The 14,378-nt window shown below is 37.6% G+C and overlaps 1 protein-coding gene across 1 annotated transcript in view; it reads right to left on the reverse strand.

Moving 5' to 3' along the window:
- rassf3 (Ras association domain family member 3) overlaps nt 1-14,378 on the reverse strand; it is a 57,107-nt gene that overhangs the window by 41,348 nt on the left and 1,381 nt on the right. The window contains exon 2 of the mRNA XM_079817977.1: nt 490-623. Coding sequence (XP_079674103.1) covers nt 490-623 — 134 coding nt within the window. The remainder of the gene's footprint in view (nt 1-489; nt 624-14,378) is intronic.

The raw sequence follows: 14,378 nt of genomic DNA on the forward strand, positions 1-14,378 counted from the left end.
GTGTGTGCGTGTGTGCGTGTGTGCGTTTACACTCATATGGCGCTAAATAACAGTGTATCATCCTATAGCTAAGTCACACCGTTCCATTAAACAGGTCTAAGTGAAGACTAAAGAAAAGCAACAATTACTATGACCAAACTATAACCATAGAAGGAAACTTCAACACATGATCTCAGCTCCATTAATCTGTTATCTGCCAATGAAGATTCAAATAACACACAAACTCAAGGTGACCAAGAATCAATATAACATAGCTACATTTACAGCAAAACTGAGATTATTAACAGGTCTTGTATCTGGAATTGCACTCCCCCTTGTGGTCACACCTATCCATCAGCTGTCTGTAATTCTTGACATTCTTGATTCAGACAGGGTTTCCCAATCCTGTTCCTGGAGATCTATCTACCTGCAAAGTTCAGATCCAACCCTGATCTGTATTTCAGATGATATACTGAATTGAAAGTGCACACAAATAAACTCTGTACTCACGCTGTGTGAGGACTGGTTGTTGTTAAGATGGTCCTGAGCAAGAGCGCTGAGTGGGCAGCCATTAATGGAGCCGCTCTGATGGCAGTCTAGCGCCACCTGGTCTCTGCACTGAGCATGACATGTGTATTTGCAACCTGGAGGAGAGGAAACAAGAACAGACAGCAGTTACTCCCACAATATGCTTAAAAAGAATACCTTTTTATAGACTTTTATACCTAAAACTGAACTGAACTCACTGCTGCAATGCAATAACAATGCATTGCAGTACATTTGTAAAAAAGTTAGTTTTGTTGCTAGGTGTTATTATGGGTAACAAAAGCCCACCGCCTCTGGTTCGTAGACGACATGAATCCATCCTTTCACCCTCCAGGTGAAAATTTGGTTTAGAAAAGCAACAGCACAACTCTCCTCAACAAACGACATCATTTTTTTTCAATGGGAGATTTAGTGAAATACGGTGGTTTTTCTGGTGGGCTAAATGGAAATATTGGTTTGCAAATAAGATGCTGCACATGCAAATTTTTAGTGTAGAAAAGTATAATAACGTGTTCAAGGAAAATGTAAGAAAACACCAAACACAAGACAATTGAAAAGAATTCAACAAAGGTTGATATTTATAGTAATGCATTTTCCATGTATATATTTTATGTATTGCCTGTGAAAGTTATGCATACTTCCACATGCATATGAATACATGTTTTCTGATGCTGAAACAAAATCCATCTCAGAAATGCATTGGATGGATAATTAAATATGATTAGACACTAGAGCATCCAAAAGAAGAGCATCCTCTGCTTTCAGTTCACAGAAAACATGACGCATAACCACGTACACTTGCTTATTCATGCAAACATAAATTTCACCAGGCATTTTTCACTGGCTAAATAAAATCCCTTCGGTGCTTTTATTTCAGCTCCTGTTGCTGTTATGACCTACCTGAAGATTGACGCTGAATAATTTTGCCGTAAAGTTTGCAGAATGCTGCTCCCATCCCACACAAGCATATGAGTGATGACGCTTTCTGTCTCGAAAGCTTAACTCACGGCATGCCATCAGAAACACAAACGCTCATCCTGTGCGGTCCACTCTCAGAACAGAAGGACAAACTCATCGTCGCCCATGCGATCTCCAAGGTAACTCATCAGTATGTAACTCATTCTCTCTCTCTCTCTCTCTCTCTCTCTCTCTCTCTCTCTCTCTCTCAGTGTGCTGAGTCGATTGATTTGACTTTCAAATGCTGAACGTTTTGGCCATAAAATGATGGACACGCACAGGATAGGTGATGAGGGAAGCACTTTGTGTTTAAATGTATTTTTATCACCACTGTAAACGCCCTAAATACATCACCCTTAATATTCAGAATCATTAAACAATTAAACTGATTACTAAACGATTACTTTTACTCTTCTCATATTAGTTTACATCACAGCAACGCAGATGCTTTGCTACTTGTTAGTCAGAGGCATTCCCATTTTATAGAGCATTTGATTAGACAAAAAACACAAATCATCAGTAGTTTTTATTATCCATTGGGCCGTGTTTACACCTGGTATTAAGATCGTTTCGGTCGATCGGATCAGGAGTAGACGAGGGAGACACATTTCCGTTTAGGTATTTTAATCTGCCTCTTTTGTCCACTTTCAATCTCTTCTGTCCTGATTTCTTTGAGGGGAGGGTCTATGTGTGGGTAAATGTATGGGCTTTTAGGGCGTTTTCACACCTGAAAGAAGCCGAACCAAAGTTCATGTTTTGATACATGTTATACAATTGGTTAGTTTTGGTTTGGTTTAACATTGCAATTATGCGAGCGCACTAAAGAACTTTACATGACATACTTGCGTCCTGTCGTCATCATGGCAGCATCTTGACATTGATTGTTTTGTAAACGGACGAGCGTCTTTGACAAGAATGAATGAACAGACACATATCGTTGACACTAGTGAACAGTGCGCATTGCTTGACTATTTATTTTCATTTCGAATTGTTTCGTTTAAAAGTGGACATTTCAAGCATTTCATGTGTGTGAGGCAAGTAGCTGCTGATTTTCGGTTTATTTATGAGACATGTTCAAGAGCAATGCAAGTGATCGCTCCGGCGATTCCATGTCACGATTGTTGTCTGCTATAGCCTATTTGCTTCTTATTTATTAAATCCAGGCAATTGGCTGATAAAACATTGATTAAAATTAAGATACAATTAATACAAATGAAATTCACTTTAAAGAAAGGCTTTCTAAAAAAAAAAAAAAACTTAATGAAGTGGTCAAAATCATTTCTGACCTTCTGTCATCTGACCTATTGCGCATCTTTTCAGTTTTCATAATCAGTATAGCCTAGATGAAATTTAAAAATAACATTATAATATTTAAACATAAACAGGAACTTCCTGTAAATGGTCTGAACCAAAGTCCGAACCATACAGAAAATGCTTTCACACTAGAAACGAACCGAACCTTTGTTCAGTTTGATCCGGACCGAGATTACCTCTTTTCGTCGGACCAAATTTCGTCTGTTTGGGAGGTTTCACACCTGTAATTTTGATTCGGACCAAAATGAAAAGTCTGAAAATCCGGACCAAACAAGGTAGGTGTGAAAGGGCCCTTACAGATCTTTCGACCTAATGGGCGCAGGCTCTGAACTTGACCGGAGAAGTCAGAAAATCATACAGCGAGCATCAGCTTTCGTTTTCTGCTCTGACAGCCGCAAGACCAGCCAAACGCGGTGAGTGTGTGTTAGATATCAGAAATGGTGAGAGAACATTGTGCTTGGTATTTTTTTACCTTCAAACCAAACTCAAGTCTTCAACTGATAAGGACTAGGCATCTTTTGTGGCTGTTTGAACACGTTCGACCACATGAGCATATACACTATGAAAGCAATCAGGTGGAATGAGTGGACAAGCTCAAAGCGTTTTAGATCCCTTTTACACCTGCATTTAGCAGCGTCCACTTGTGATCCGATCGACCGAAATGCATCTTAATACCAGGTGTAAACAGGGCCTAAGAAAAAGACAAGTCCGTTATTTAATGCGTGTTTGTGCTTAAAGATAATTTTGTTAACTTTTTTAGGAAGTACACTACAGTATGTTAACCTCAGAACTGACATATGCACTAAAATGCCACAAAAAGTCCAAATTTGACTTAATGAGGTCTTTAAAAGTGGCTTGCAAAGAGGGTTTACCTCCACTAACTCATGAGTCTTAAGATCTTTACTGACAGCCATCTAAATCCTGCACATGTATTCATAGACATGATCAGCTTTAACAGAGGTCTCAAACAATGGCTGAAGTCAAGTCAAAGCTGCACACATGGTAATGCTGTATGAAATGTATATTGATGATGTGTATTGTTTATCTTCTTAAATATTGTATTGTGTACTGTTCTGCATTGTGTTTTGTATACTGTATTGTGTTGTGTTTTGTGAAATGTGTAGCCTCCTATGGACAAGTGTTGTAAATTAGCAGTTTTGCTATAACACTAGAAACAATGTATCTGGTTTGCCCAATGCTGTTGTTATGTCCATATCAAATAAATAAATAAATAAATAAATAATCCTCTGGGTTTTAAATACCCAAAGTGAATCTTGGCCCCTCAAACAGACAAGGAAAGGACAATCACAAATAAGATCTTGTTAATATATTTTCCGCTAAACAGCAACAAGATTAAATGGAGAGCAAATGGTCCCCAGTAAACTCATATGGGCCTCTAGAGTTTCAGATCTCAAACTGGGCTCAGATTACCATTGTCTGTAATCAGAAGTTCGAATCTCAAACATTTCTCAATGAATTCTTCAAAGGCCAAAGTAGGTGAGCTATGCTGTCCACATTCAATATCATAACTCTACTGTACGTCAACACTCGTCATCATTTATCTCATATATGTCTTTTTATTTGTCCTTAAGAATGTTAGACATCTAGGACAAAGTCACTGAGATGGTCATCTCATCATCTCTGAGCAATAAAATATTCCTCTGGGAAACAGGAGGAACGCCGCTCTTTTTAAAGATCAGCAGAGAGCAGAATGACACTGAGGATGAGCAATGATAGGGGTGTGATGAAAGTGGATCTTTAATACTGGGGCATGATGGGTAATGGTTGCTTAGAGTGCCATTCTTTGCACAGAGCTGCGGTCTTGTCCGTGTAGGAACTGAGCTATAATGTATGCGTGCACACACACACACACACACACACAGTCTGTTCTGGTCTCTGGGGCGGGTGGGAAGTGCAGGCCTGTCTATTCCTTAATTGCACTTCCCATAATGAGGGACAGCACTATCGATCAGGAGCAAAAATTCACACACACACACACACACACACACACACACACACACACACACACACACACACACACACACACACACACACACACACACACACACACACACACACACAATACTGTCCTGTATCCAGACTGTGGCGTGACAGTGCAATATTTGGGACTCTGTTTCTAAAACTTTGCATGTTGACAGAGAACAAGTCATTCAAGTTCTTAAATGTTTCCTACACAAACACATTACCGACAACAGACGGCTCATATAACACAGACACACTCAGACAAAACCCTCATTCCCACAGCAGTCTCACTCATTTCTAAATATTTACCACCCTCAAAACGAAATACTATTAAGGGTCATTTACGTTTGATTTCATTAACACTCTAAAAGAAAATATTTATGCAGCATCTCAATGAACATACACTCTACATGAACCTAAAATTTTAATAAAGTAATACATTAGTTTGATGCTAATGCTAACTGGTAAGGCTTTTGTGGAATTATGACATCATTTATGATGTGGTAGTGGCAATGCTGGTTTTCCACGTTACTCAGAAATAACCATCAAAGTATACACTCCCAATCAAAAGTTTGGGGTCAGTAAGGTTTCTTAATGTTTCTGAAGAAAAAGTCTCTTCTGCTCACCAAGGCTGCATTTATTTGATCAAAGACACAGTAAAAACAGTAATATTGTGAAATAGTAATACAATTTAAAAGAAATGTTTTCTATCTAAATACATTTTAAAATGTAATTTATTCCTGTGATCAAATCTAAATTCAGTGTCACATGATCCTTCAGAAATCATTCCAGTAAATACTACAGAAAAAACGAATGTCATTTCTACATGAAAAAGTTAGTTCAGGCAATAATTAAAAAAAGTATGTCAATTCTATAGTAGTACTCAATTCAAGCTTATAGAATTTAAAGCGTAAATATTAGCATTATCAAATTAAGTTTTTCTGATTCTGGTGTTCCTATCATGCACTGGGGTTTGAATGGGGGTTGGTTTTCACTGTTTTCCAGCTGTATTTACACGGTTTTATCATTGTTTTTGTTGTAACTTGGTTTTGTGACATTTGGAGTTCATTTTCTACTCAAAATGACACAATCATACTCAAAAACGTTCCATCGAATGATACCGTAACTGTGTATTGTGTACCAAGTATTGAGGTCTCTGTGTTCAGGTGTCACTTTACTTTGTAGATATGGTATCACAACATCCATTGTGTTAGTTACTTAGATATTTCTAAGTAAAGCATACACTTTAAAAGTGTGGTTTAATTCAAAGTTATATTTTTTTAGTAAAAATGTATTGCAAAGGAGACTTCAACTAGGTAGAAGTTACTTATCCTTTTACTGGCCAAGTTAAAATGACTGTTTATTTTCTTAGTTAAGTAGAGTTTACTTAATTGCCAAAGAAAAGTTAAGTAAATCTTACTTATTGTTTTTTTACAGAATGCTGATTTGCTGCTTATGAAACATTTCTTATTATAATCACTGTTGAAAACTAGAAACTTGTTCGCCACTGAATAAAAACTAAAAAGTTAAATGCGACTTTTTACCTCATAATTCTGACTTTTTTTTCTCTCACAATTGCGTGATATAAACTCACAATTACGAGTTATTAAGCCAGAAAAAGGTTGCAATTGCATATTATCAAGTCATAAGTGTGAGATAAAAACTCATAGAATCCTTCGAAATTGACTTAATAACTCACAATTTAAAATTGTTGTCAAAAAAACACAATTATCTTTTTAATTGTTTTATTCGGTGACCGAAACAAGCTTATAAGCTTACAAGCGTTGTGCGGCTTAATATTTTTGAGGAAGCTGTTTTATTTTTCAGGATTCTTTGAGGAACAGAAAGGTCAAAAGAACAGCATTTATACATGTTTTAATGTCACTTTCGAGCAATTTAATGGATCCTTGCATAATAAAAGTATTAATTTCTTACTGAAACATTTTACTGACCCCAAACTTTTGAACAAGTGTATGTACTTCTAGTACATAGAAACTAGTCTGCAAATCATGCCATAGACTGTGACCGACTCTGACAACTAGGAAAAGAAACACATAAGGATCTGTAATTAAAGGAAAACGCAGCTTCCGATCTCAGTACAAGCAGTTTGTGAGGATGAACCTGGTGGTTATTTAACAGGTGTTTGTTCTGGACAGGTGGAGGTGTTGTTCTTTCACAGCTACTTTTTTTTACTTCACTTTTCCATAAAATGTTTATTAAACTCAAACTGAGAAAATGTCATTTATCTTTTTCGTCCTTACAAAAAAAGAACTGTGCTATAAGTATGAAATAAAAATAAGAAAATATACTTTGTCTACTTTTTATACTTCTCAGAAATATACTTTTAATTATACTTGACTTATACTGACAGAAAAGACAAGTATATTTGGCCTATACTTGTACTGAATCTTTTGATCGAAATGTATTCCAAGTATACTTGGCTTGTAGTTGTGTTTACTCTTTTGATTAAGTAGTCTAATAAATACTTTTTAGTACAATGCAAATACCTTAAAGAACGTGATCAAATTCACTCTATCCGGATGGCGTGCTTTATCTGGATAGGTGTTTTTTTGGGGGGTGGTTTTTGAACAATGACCAGCCGGAATGAAATAGGAGTAACGGGGCTTATTTTAAAATGTAAGGAGTAGAAAGTACAGATAATTGCATGAAAATGTAAGGAGTAGAAGTAAAAAGTTCTACTCAAGTTTCTACTCAAGTAAGGTAACAAAGTATTTGTACTTTGTTACTTGACACCTCTGATAAATAATAAACTATAAGTATGATGCTAAGAAAAATTACAAGTATACTTGCAGTATAAAACCACTAAACGAGTAGTTTACTGGAGTATACTTCAAAGTGTACTTTCATAAATTAAAAAATGTGTTTAACTAGTAAACTATCAGTATAAAGTTCACTTGTAGTTTTAGTACAAACGAAAGGCGTAATTGCACTTAAAGTATACTTTATACACAAAAAAATGTCCAATTAATACCTAAATAGTATTGAAACAGTACACTTACAAGTATATGGCTAGTACATTAGTATCAGTATACTTACTACATAAAATATAATGGAACTTTACCCAAATGAACTTGAAGTATACTTAAATATGATGTTGCTTATTTTTGAAGGTGCCATTTCCTTGTCAAATGTCTCTCTCATATCAGACTCCCAAAACAATAGAGAATGTTTGTGAAAACAGCCGAGCCTGTCCTTGCTCAGTTGATCACATAGATAACTATTGTTTCAGTCTGTGTCTGTGCTGTTTCAGGAACTAGATAAGAATAGAGATTCTCATGTTGCTTTTCTGTTCACAACAGGGTCGTCTCCATTCCTGCTCGGCTCCGCGCTGGGATTAGATCAGGCCACTGAAACAACACACATGCACCACCGTCCGGAGGTCACGACAACACCTGCCTGTGACAAAACGTCAAGAAAACACTCCAATCGGTTTTCATTACTTAAATCATCCATTCAATGGATGTTAAACCGGCAGACTATTTGGCATGTTATCGTGAACCTCTTCCCACATCGGTGTCGGCTGTTTAGACTCAGCCCTGTCCTTCACCGCGGGACGGAGAGCGGATGTTTTTAGTGCTCTGGTCTGTGTTTGCTCGGTGGGAGTTGCGCTACTTAGCACTGCATTTGTGCCTGAAAAGTGTCACATTAACATTACTGTACGTCAACTGAGACACCACAGCCCACAGAAACACGATGATACCACACACAAAATACAACAACGACAGTCTACAGCAATCGGTGTCTAGTAGTTGGTGACTGTTTAGTTAACCCTATCGAGTCGGCGGTCGCGCCGGCGCGATCGGCTCACTTTTTTTCTTATCAGTGCCAAAGAGACTCAAATAAGGGCCCCAAAAGAGCTCAGACTCCAAAGGCTTAAACTTTCGAGTAGAGGTGGGCAGATCGATACTAATATCGATAATATCGATACCAACGTTGGTATCGGTATTGATTGATACCAACGTGAAAATATCGATACTTAAGTTTCAGTTTCTCTCGTTTTGCGACCTGGCCGTGTTTGTCAAAATGCTGCTGCTGTCACAGAGCAGAGCAAGCTCTCAAGAGTGCTGCTCGTGCTCGACGCTGCTCTCCTCCCCCTCTCCTGTGTTGTACCGTCACGTGACTCACCACTAGCGCTACCACCAGCAGTCAGGCGCGCGCGCCGCTCAGCCGCGCATTTCTGACAGCAGTCAGTCAGAGGCGGAGAATGGCAGCAGAGAGAAAGAGGAGCGTTGTATGTAAAACTTTGTGACTTTGTGACTTTGTTTATTTAAGAAAAAAATCCTGAAAAGAAGTGCACTAAAGAGAAGAAACATTTTTTGTTAACATGCTACTTGAAAAGAGAATTTGTTTTTACATTTTTTATATTTGTGAAGTAATCATTTTGTAACTTTGTTTATTTAAATAAAACAGAAGTAACCAAAAGTTGTTTCTGAACAAAAGCTTTTGTAGTACTGATTAATAACCCAAAATGCAAATCACAAAAACAAATTAAAAGTCATGAAAATTCATTTAGATTTAGGTTGAAGACGCATCCACCTTAATTATTAAAAAGTATCGATATTGGTATCGGTATCGGCGATACTGGCCCTGTATTTACTTGGTATCGGATCGATACCAAATCTAGCGGTATCGCACACCTCTGCTTTCGAGCAACACATGTCAGTGCGGAAGAAAATTAGCACGTTAACTTACTCATTCAGAACTTACTCATCCATTTTGTGATCAACAATCTCAGACCACAGTAACAGTTTGTTGGCTAATGTAGCACTGCTGAACATCACAGTTTAGATTCGGTTTAATGAAGACCAGAATTGTTTAAGTTTAGGCTTAAAATAATTTCCATTGTGCCAGTAATCAACCTCATATCCATGAACTAGAAACCATGACCAGCAACCTGTAGCATCATGACGGTGAGTTTTGCATATGCACACACATTTGCATGATGAAATGTTAAAATGATCAAGATTGATTATCAATACCTATTTTGTAAGCAAGAGTTATTGGCAATTAGGGCTGCACAATATATCGAAATTATCTAAATATCGCAAGTGTACATATCGCAATATGCATATCGCAAGGGCATGCAATATCTGAATGATTTTAATAGGCTACTTCAACATTGTGAAAAGTCTACGTTTTAGGTTGACGCATATAGCAGAGAATAGACTGGGCACACGACTGTTACTTATGTGACTTGCTTGACGTTAAAAAGAGTTATTAAACGCAATAACTTGCGAAAAACAACTAGGCCCTACTTTCAGTCTTGCGCTGTCTGCTGTCTGACACACACACCGAAACGTGCGCACGAGCCGTTCTTTTTTTCTTGTCTTGTTACACACTCGAACTGTCAAATACACACACAGTTATGGCAAAATGGTCTTGATGAGTATTTATGTAAACACAGTCAGTTATGCTTTAAAGGAACAATTTTAAACTAATTTTTTTTTAATTAGGCTAATTTTCCATCTCCGCTAGAGTTAAACAGTTGAGTTTTACTGTTTTTGAATCCATTCAGCCGATCTCCGGATCTGGCGGTAGAACTGTTAGCATAGCTTAGCATAGATCATTGAATCTGATTAGACCGTTAGCATCTTGCTCAAAAAAATGACCAGAGTTTTGATATTTTTCCTATTTAAAACTCGACTCTTCTGTAGTTACATCGTGTAGTAAGACTGACGGAAAATGAAAAGTTGCGATTTTCTAGGCCGATATGGCTAGGAACTATACTCTTATTCCTGCGTAATAATCAAGGACCTTTACTGTACCATGGTTTTAAATAGGAAAAATATCAAAACTCTGGTCATTTTTTTTGAGCGAGATGCTAACAGTCTAATCAGATTCAATGATCTATGCTAAGCTATGCTAACAGTTCTACCGCCAGACCCGGAGATCGGCTGAATGGATTCGAAAACGGTAAAAGTCATCTCTTTAACTCTAGGGGAGATGGAAAATGAGCCTATTTTCAAAAAAAGTGGAGTGTTCCTTTAAGTGAACGATATCAGTTGGGGAAAGAAACCAAATGCACGTCAATAGGATCCGTGCATTAGGTCTTAAAGTAACAGCCTGCTAATACAGTAAACCTGCCACTGTCTGTCAAGCAACAAAAAAACAAGAGAAAATCACTCAGTGCTCTTGGCTGAATAACCTTTGTATTAACCTTTGTATCATCGGTATTATTCTCAGTTTTTAAATAGTTGTTTTAAAATATAATTTAAATAGATTTTACACACTTAAAGCAATATCGAATATCGCATTATTTAACAAGGATATCGCATATCGCATTTTTCTTCAATATCGCACAGCCCTAATGGCAATAGTTGACTAAACACATGCAGATTAATAATAATAAACATTTTTAAATAAGTTCTAGAAATGACACTAATATCTGTCCTCATTGTTCCATAGACTTGCAATGAATCAGGGACTTTGCGCTGCCCATTATCGTCATTCACTTCCATTTGCCTAAATTAGCCAAAGAGATCTGGACCCACCGGATGACTTCCACAGCAGACTAACTTCCAGCCGACCGGAGCGCCGCATCCCTTTTTGAAGGCGATAGAGGATTCCAGTAAGTCTTCTCAAAGTCCTTCCAAACCCTTTCCCCAGACCCATGACTTATACAGTCCACTGCCCGACCAGAGCAACATCGAGTCCCACTTCAACCTCTGAGCATTTACTGGCTAAAATGCGTTCCCTTCAGCACTGAACCTGCATCACGGCTTCTAACTACTAGCCTCCTGTCATTAAGCCAGTGTGTGTGTGTGTGTGTGTGTGTGTGCAGTTGTTCCACTGGCCCCCGTGGTTCCCCTGCGACTGCGTCAGCTGGTTGAGAGGAAGCCCATTGTGAGCCATGGTTCTGCTGTGACAGGACGGTGTGCCTTCTCTAGACACACTGTCACTGCCGCTACACAAACAGACAGATGGACATTAGGGGAGCGGACAGGTGGGTGTCAAATAGCAGGACACAATACAGTCGAGCTAGGAAGGCCAAAAGGTTGTGAGACCCATGGAGGTGGACTACATACAGACTATTATTTGCAGTGAAGTGAATGAAATCAAACAGAATACAGACGCTTTCACTGCATTAAAGATTCAGTAAGTCATGACCATTAGAAAACACCATTACAACATTCCTGATATCATCACAGGTGGCATTAGAAGAAGGAAGCTGATCACGTTTCAGGCACATTTTCCAATTTGAAATAAACGAGCATATTTACATTTAGCATGCTTTATGTATATTCCTGCATGCATGTTATTAATAAATATATACGTGAAGGTTCTTTTCCCCTTTTTCATAATGCTTTTGTTTAGACTTTGGATATATGCAAATGAACAGTATTATTATAATATTTCAAGTGAAATGATTGCATCTCAGTGTTATTTATATAATGTTATAATAATTATAAATTTTTGTTTTAATTCGTTTTTTTAATACTTCTATTTAACAATTTATTTTATATCAGTTTTATAGTTTAATTTTATATTCATTTTAAAATTTCATAATTTCAGTATTCAACTTAAATCGTTAATTTATAACAATTAAATTATTTGTCATGGCAACATTTCTAATTTTAAGTTTTTCAATATTTATTTTTTATTTTCTTTCAGCTTTATTTCATTTACCAATTTTATTCCGTTAACAATAACATCGCTGCTAAATTCCACACAATATCGTTTTATACAAGCATATTCTTTCTGTCTTATTTAGATTTATATAAACCGGAAAATATCTTGATTTATCATTTAACACCCATGTATATATAAAGACACACACGCACACACACACACACACACACACACACACACACACACACACACACACACACACACACACACACACACACACACACACACACACACACACACACACACACACACACACACACACACACACACACACACACACACACACACACACACACACACACACACACACACACACACACACACACACACACACACACACACACACACACACACACACACACAGTTGCAAGAAAAAGTATGTGAACCGCTTGCTGAATCTGTGAAAATGTGAATAATTTGAACAAAATAAGAGATTATACAAAATGCGTTTTTTTTTGTGCTGGCCTGAATAAGATATTTTACATAAAAAATGTTTACATGTAGTCCACACGACAAAAAAAAGCTGTATTTATTAAAATGAACCATTCTCAATACTGTGTGTCGTGACCTGGATGATCCACGGCTGTGTGTGTGTGTGTGTGTGTGTGTGTGTGTGTGTGTGTGTGTGTGTGTGTGTGTGTGTGTGTGTGTGTGTGTGTGTGTGTGTGTGTGTGTGTGAGTGTGTCGAGACCTGGATGATCCACGGCTGTGTGTGTGTTTTGTGATGGTTGTTCATGAGTCTCTTGTTTGTCCTGAGCAGTTAAACTGACCAATGTTCTTCAGAAAAATCCTCCAGGTCCTGCACATTCTTCAGTTTTCCAGCATCTTTTTCATATTTGAACCCTCTCCAGAAATGACTGTATGATTTTAAGATCCATCTTTACACACTGAGGACGACTGAGGGACTCAAACACAACTACTAAAAAAAGATTGAAACATTCACTGATGCTCCAGAATGAAACACAACGCATTGAGTGCCGGGGGTGAAAACTTTTGAACAGGATGAAGATGTCCAAATTTTACTTATTTTGTTGTTTCATTTAGTACTGCTCTTCGGAAACAAAAGAAGATACTTAAATGTTTCCTGGAAGACAAATTAAGTACAATTTACCTTGATCTTCAAATTCAATACGTTTTTTGCGTCGTGTTTCCTTCTGGAGCATCGGTGAATGTTTCAAACTTTTTTAGTAGTTGTGTTTGAGTCCCTCAGTCGTCCTCAGTGTGAAAAGATGGATCTCAAAATCACACAGTCCCTGCTGGAGAGGGTTCAAATGTGTAAAAGATGCTGGAAAACTGAAGAATGTGCAGGACCTGGAGGATTTTTCTGAAGAACGTGGGGCAGTTTAACTGCTCAGGACAAACAAGAGACTCATGAACAACCACCACAAAACACACACACACAGCCGTGGATCATCCAGGTCATGACACACAGTTTTGAGAATCAATGGTTCATAAACATTTGAACAGGGGCATTTTAATAAATTCAGCTATTGTTTTGTCTTGTGGACTATATGTAAACGTGTTTTATGTAAAATATCTTCTTCAGGACAGCACTTAGTAAAAAACAACAAGCATTTTGTCTGATCTCTCTTATGTTGTTAAAATTATTCACATTTTCACAGATTCCGCAAGCGGTTGACATACTTGCAACTGTATATATAACTACTCAAGTCTACTCTAATATGTACTCTACTGTAAACATGGTCAATAACCCACATAAACACTACACAAACCTGCTCTCACATAACACAAGTTAGAGTGCACTTTCTCTGTCCACATATTCCAGCATCTGTAAGTGGCCCCTTAAAATGTACTAATGACAAAATGAAAGGCTAGTCGACTTGAACATTGGATGGCTGCTCTAAAAACAGGCTTTCAACCTAATCAGCCGAGCCAGAGGCTTTCTCGCTCTCAATTACCTGATCACTCGAGTCAGTGAAAATGTGTCC

The sequence above is a fragment of the Gobio gobio genome (assembly GCF_949357685.1).
Source record: "Gobio gobio genome assembly, chromosome: 5".
NCBI classification, from domain to species: domain Eukaryota; kingdom Metazoa; phylum Chordata; class Actinopteri; order Cypriniformes; family Gobionidae; genus Gobio; species Gobio gobio.